This window comes from Halyomorpha halys, unplaced genomic scaffold (genome assembly GCF_000696795.3).
Source record: "Halyomorpha halys isolate HHAL.00 unplaced genomic scaffold, Hhal_1.1 Scaffold2385.1, whole genome shotgun sequence".
NCBI lineage: Eukaryota > Metazoa > Arthropoda > Insecta > Hemiptera > Pentatomidae > Halyomorpha > Halyomorpha halys.
In genome coordinates, this window is record NW_027116543.1 from 76,205 (window position 1) to 82,665 (window position 6,461).

The 6,461-nt window shown below is 32.1% G+C and overlaps 1 protein-coding gene across 1 annotated transcript in view; it reads right to left on the minus strand.

Moving 5' to 3' along the window:
* Positions 1-5,836: 5,836 nt before the first annotated feature.
* Positions 5,837-6,461, minus strand: part of LOC106691472 (uncharacterized) — an 11,346-nt gene continuing 10,721 nt past the window's right edge. The window contains exon 4 of the mRNA XM_014437251.2: positions 5,837-5,997. Within this exon, the coding sequence (XP_014292737.1) occupies positions 5,911-5,997 (87 nt within the window). The 3' untranslated portion in view covers positions 5,837-5,910. The remainder of the gene's footprint in view (positions 5,998-6,461) is intronic.

Genomic DNA, 6,461 nt, shown 5'->3' on the forward strand with positions numbered 1-6,461 from the left:
ATGCCGACAAAAGAAATTATTTTAAGTTAAAAAACTCCAGCTGGTACCTCTCATACATATCAAACTATATATATGTTTTAGTAAAGTAATCAAAACGATCTAATCTATCTCATTACACTGATCAAGGCCAAAAAAAATATATATATTGGATTATTTTTTTCTTAGAGTGCTGAAAACAAAGGCAACGAAAATTACCTACATGACTCACTATTTTTTTCATATATAACTCTCTAATAGTATAAAGGTATGTGTACTCTTTAAATAAATCGTTTAAATTCTATATGTGATTAGAAAGCAAAAGTTTTTTAATTATTAATCAATTTCTTAGTAATATACTGCGGGTAAATTTTCACCAGGAAAACTACTACTCGAGTAAACCTGTCAACATTTGTGGTACTAATTTTTGAATATTTGTGAAAGTACAGTAGGTACTTTCACGCGGTTTTCCAATTTCAGGCCCTTTATATATATATTGCTCGATATACTATCTTGAAGTCTGCTCTTCTCGTTTTAAGCAATTATTTCAAAAGTGATATAGGACCATCGCTCCCTACGGGTCTTAGTGGTGTAGGTCTGTTCGGGAGGGATTACCTTTTTTTATGTTATGATCTCCACTAGCGACCAATCTAATCGCTATAATTGTGGTTTAAAAAGTTAGATTAAAAAAAATAAAACTTTAAAGTAGGTGAAAATAATGTTAAAGTATAAAATTGAGATGTAATTAACATAAAAAAAGAAATAATTAAATAATAAAAAATGAAACCAAAACTGTCAGTGATGTGATTTATATATGTGTTTCAAAAAAGTCAACATATGTACATCAAGATGTGTTAATTTTTTCATACATATTTTTGTATTATTTTCATAAAAATATATTTAATTCATTTTAAAATATTATTAGGGGCTAGGAGGGTACTGTGGTAAGGCATGAAGCTACTAATTCCAAGGACCTGGATTCGAATCAGGGTGGGCAGAAAATTGTTACACTTCAGCCGTGAGTCAAACCTGTGGGTTCTGAAGCCCAACCGGCCTCATATATTGTGTACCCTTAGTTGGGTAAAAATCCGGTGGTCGAGCGTGATTTTGACCAAATCACCTCCTTGCACAACCGTTAGCGTAGTAAAAGTACTCACTTGAAAAGTGTTGAACTCCTGACTAGGGTTTATACAAAACCGACATTTTAGAAAACCGGTTTTCGAATAGTAATTTTTCCAGAAAACCGGTTTAAAATTTAGAGTGATTAAAAGCAGTTTTTGACTGAAATTATTTACTGTTCAATTTTATTGATAGTAAAATTTTTTTATGCAATTTAGTAGAACAAAGAAATAATAGTTGAACAGGATTAAATAACTTTAAAAAAAATTATTCGTTGTTTATGCATAATTTTCACATATAAGGATGTAAATATTTTTATAATAGTGAAACGAATTATTCAGCAAAGGGTTCGAATAAATAAAAACAATATATTTTAATATTTTTATAATAACCATATTATTTTTTTAAAAAACAATGTTATTAGATACAGATGGATACAGATTAAAAACATTTAGAAAATATATAACTGTGTATTATATAATATAAATTATAATCAAAGCCGAAAGACAAGAGTAAATAAAGTTTATGCATACATACTTATTAAAATCAATTTTAGTTTTAAAGACAATTAAGCAAAGGACCGAGTATTTTCTATTCCGGGCAATTTTAATACAAATTTGAATATTCTATTTATGTGTTTGTTTAATGAAATATGATTTCAGAAAACAGAGGGGTCTATCGATTTGGTATTTAGCCGTGTCCTTAGTTTATTCACAAAATTCCCCGAAATGGAAAATATCCTCTCACTTGCAACCGAACTAGGCTTAATCGTTTTTAAAGCCTGATATAATAATTCGATATTTTATAGAAAACCGATATTTTCTACGAAGAAACCGGCTTTTGAATTTCACAATTTTCCCCAAAAAACCGGGTTTTAAAACCGGATTTTAAAAACCGACAAACCCTACTCCTGACCCTTCATAGGTTGTAGTGGTACAGATTTTTATTTTTAAAGTCAGATACGAAACGGAACCATAGAAGGCGAGGGAAGAGGGTTTAACGCCTTTTCTTCTTGTTCTGGTGCAAGGTAGATACATCTGCTTCAAATATAAATTAAACCCCCAATATAAATCAAGAAATTTAATATTAGTTGGTTATTTTATTGTATTTAGGAGAAACAGGAGCTACAGCCCCCAAAACTACGCTGTCGATTCTGTCAGGGCTATTTTAAAAGTATACCTGCACGGCCTGCTAGAGTTTAAACAGAATGTCATTAAATCCAAAGTGAAAATCATAATTCAACAAAATTAGAACATAAATAAAAAACAGCAAAAATAATCATTTCTTGTTAAAATTATATCAACTACGTCTCCAAACAATTTTATTTACGTACTGATTAATAAAAAAAAATATTTTATTGGTTTTTTTTATTGATTAGAATTTATTCCTTATTTATCCGTCTATTTCATTACACAGGTTTTTTTATAAATCACAACGAAAAATTAAAAAAGAAAAAAAACCAATATTGATGATAAAGAGAATCGAAGCTATTTAACATACAAGGTTTTAGCTCATACATAAATCAGATTGTGCGTAGAAACTGTTGGTGATACAAGAAGACTAAGGCCATTCAATGTTGAAAAACCATAAAAAAAAAAAAACATAAAACTATTATGATGTTTTTTAATGGCTATTTAAAGAGTATTATTGTTTCTGAATTATATGTACTTCTACACCAAGGATCGACTAAATTTTAAACTTTCTAATTATCAGATTTATTTCTTAATTATAAATTAATTAAAATTTTACAAATAAATGAAATAGGTAAAATTTGTATGTGTTAGACATTTAACGTTTTAAGGACAGCTACCCGAAGTAACTCGTCGAGTTCAGGCGCCTCAAGCTTCCCATCCCCTCCCTCCGACATCCCATCCTCAGCCTCAGTCTTCTGTTTCTCTCCCTCAGACTTCACTTTATCAGTCCCTAAGCTCCCATCCACAGACTAAACCACAACACAACACAGGTCAATCCTAAACTTCCTCCCCAAACCCAAACTTCCTCTTCGGTCAATCTTTTCCCCGAATCTCCAGTAACCGAGGATCCAATTCACCAACCTCAAAGAAGAGTTCAATCTCTACCTAGACCAACATACACTTATGTCCATGATCAAACCTTCCCAAAACAGCCAAAATGCACCTGAAATAGCATCTATTCTTTCCTCCTTCCTTCGTGATCTTCAAGGCACAATCAAGCCTCTTATCTCACTCCTAACCAGACTCCTTAATGAAATCCCGTTCAATTTACCTAGATGAACAAAAGTACCTTAAATATACTTTTATAGAATGCAAATGGACTACATAACCACCGAGACGAACTTGACATATTTCACCATATGAACATTTCATCGATATAGCACTACTGACTGAACCCATTTCATAAACCATTCTTACTTCTACATACGCGACTACATTAAATATAGAACAGATCACCCTGACAACACATCCCACGCAGATTCTTGTATCCTTATTCACAAATCTTTACCTTATTCCTTCCACTCCGTCTGATATTATTGAATCAACATCCGTCAGCTTATCCTCTCGCCCGTTTAACATTACACTTTCAGCTATATATTGTTCTCCAGGTATTTCCCTTTCCTATAGCCATCTTGACTCCTTATTTCGGTCCCTTGGTCCGCGATATATTGCTGGAGGATATTACAATGCAAAAGATCAACGGTGGTGATGCAGAACGTGGTATCCAATACTCGTGGTAGGACTCTTTCCCGAGTCAGAACATCCAATTGTTATTCCATCCTCTCTCCTAACAATCCTACTTATTGGCCTACATCCTTTAAAAACGTCCCGATATCCTTGATATATTTGTTACTTCCCAAATACCCACCTCACAATCCACAATTCAATCTTTAGATGATCTCTCTTCAGATCATAGTCCGGTTCTACTTCACATCGATTCAAATCCTATTCTAGACCCTCTCTCCCTTCAATGGTTACAGGACAGGTAAACTGGAAAAATTTTCGGACTGATCTAGAAAACGTACTTGACTTAAAAATTCCACTAAAAACAAAAGAACAGATCGACTCTGCTATCGAAATACTTTCTAGATCGATTGGAACTACTATCACTAACAATACTTCACTAATGAACATAAAAGGTTTCAGAGAAAACAACTTACCTCGTCACATACAAGCATTACTAACAGAAAAACGCCGAGGAAGAGCGAGGTGGCACAGAACAAGATATCCCTCGGACAAAACTCATTACAATACATTGACTAACAGACTAAAAGCAGAAATTAGAAAACACAGAATACAAAATTTCCAGAACTTAACAGAAAACTTAAATACCACTGACAAATCATTATGGAGAACTACTAAAAAGCTACTAAAATACAAATACTTCAACCATCCACTTTTCACTGAAAATAAGACTTGGACACGATCAGATGAAGAAAAAACTCAAATGTTCGGCGAACAACTCTTCAAAACTTTTAACCCCCATCCTGATATCCATAATCCAACCCATCTTGAACATGTTGAGGCAGAGATTACAATTCCACTCCAAATCACCCTACCTCCTAATGCCTTTCATCCTTCAGAAATAATGAACATCATCCACCAATTACCTTCTAAAAAAGCTCCTGGCCACGATCACAGCACACATTCTGAAACAGCTCCCTCGTAAAGCCATTCTATTCCTTACCTATATCTATAATGACCAAACTCTCTCCGGAAAAACCACGTCTCCGATATTTCCCGTCGTATCTTTTCCACCCTAACGCTTTTAAATTATCTTTGTCACCAACTTCCTTTTGAAACCCGCAGGCTCCTGGTTACTTCCTTAATAGTCCCCCACTTCGACTATTGCTGTGTGGTTTACGAGGGTGTCTCTGGGAATCTCGAAGCAAAATTAAAAAGGTTAAATAATTGCTTTTTACGATTCATCTTTGGGGTCCCCAGGGACGCCTCTGTTACCCGATTTTATGGAGAGTTGAAGTGGCTTTACTCCTCCTGCCGTCGTAAATATTTCCTTGCTTCCTTTCCCTGTCAAGTTATCCAATCCCGCCGTCCAGATATCCGTCAATTTAAGTCCTCAGTGCATTCCCGGATACCCGCTCACGGCCTTCAGACTTATATGTAACTGCCCATCGAACCGCGGCCTTTGGTAGATCTTTCCTCATCCGTTCCTCTTCCGTATGGAATTCTATTCCCTCCTTAATTCGTAATTCTAATACCCTTCCAATCTTCAAATCCCGTATCTTCGACTACCTTCTGTCCACCCAATTCCGGAAGAATAAGAATTGAAAGTTTCAAATAAGCTTTATATATGTTCTGTATTTTATGTCTTAGATTTCCGTTTATAATTCTAAATATGCATAATAGCAGAAGTCTCTCTTTTCATTTATTATCTTTTAGTTTAATTGTATTTAATTTTTTATCATTTTTTAAAAAAAATTATTTACTATCAGAAGTCATCTTATCTTTTATGATATGACAAGTGGTTTTATTTTATTTGTTTTATCATTATATTATATATTTTGTTAATTATTGTTGTTTATTTGTATCTTTTTAAATTCATTGTATTATTTTATTTTATGGCATCTTGTAATTTCATCTCTATTTTGTAATTTACTCTAAGGCTCTAAAGCCTAATTTTGTCGCCTGTAAATTATTCTAATGGGATCAATCCCAGAATAAATAAAGATTATTAATGTTATAATTATTATTGAATAGATTGAAGTCGACAGAAAAGAAAGGTTTAAGGATAATCAATAAAACAATGATTGGGAAAATGTATTTAAAATATATTTAGAATTTATCAGAAAATATGTAGATAATTACAGTGGGGCTTAAGAAATTAATACAAGATAAGAACTTCATACTCTCTGAAGCATCTTTCCTCTCCATCAAATGGTACATAGAGGCATCTGTGACTAGGGTGGACCTGAAAAATTGAAACTGGTTAAAAGATTTTTCCAAGAAATTTGAAAATTTATAGTTTTTATAGTAAATTACAAATTATAGTTCATATGTAACAAAAGATTTATGTATATATATATATGTGTATATATATATATATTAAATTTAGGTTGGTAATGGAAATATTTAAAGTATGAGTTATTGCTATAAAAAAATATATAGAAATTGGTCATAAAAAATTATTAATTATATAAAATTAGATAATTATTCTAGTTTCAAAGATAAAGATGATGTAATTATTGTTCTTTGTCATAATTAAATGTTTTTAGAAATTGAAGTCAAAAAAGATTTAAGATTCCTATTAAGGAATAACGAATAAAAAAAAAAATAAGGAGTTCATAATGTTTTATTATGAACGCAAACTTGTATTAAATTAGTGAAATTGGTTTAAAAAATATATTAAAAACGTCAATTATTGAAATTTAATTA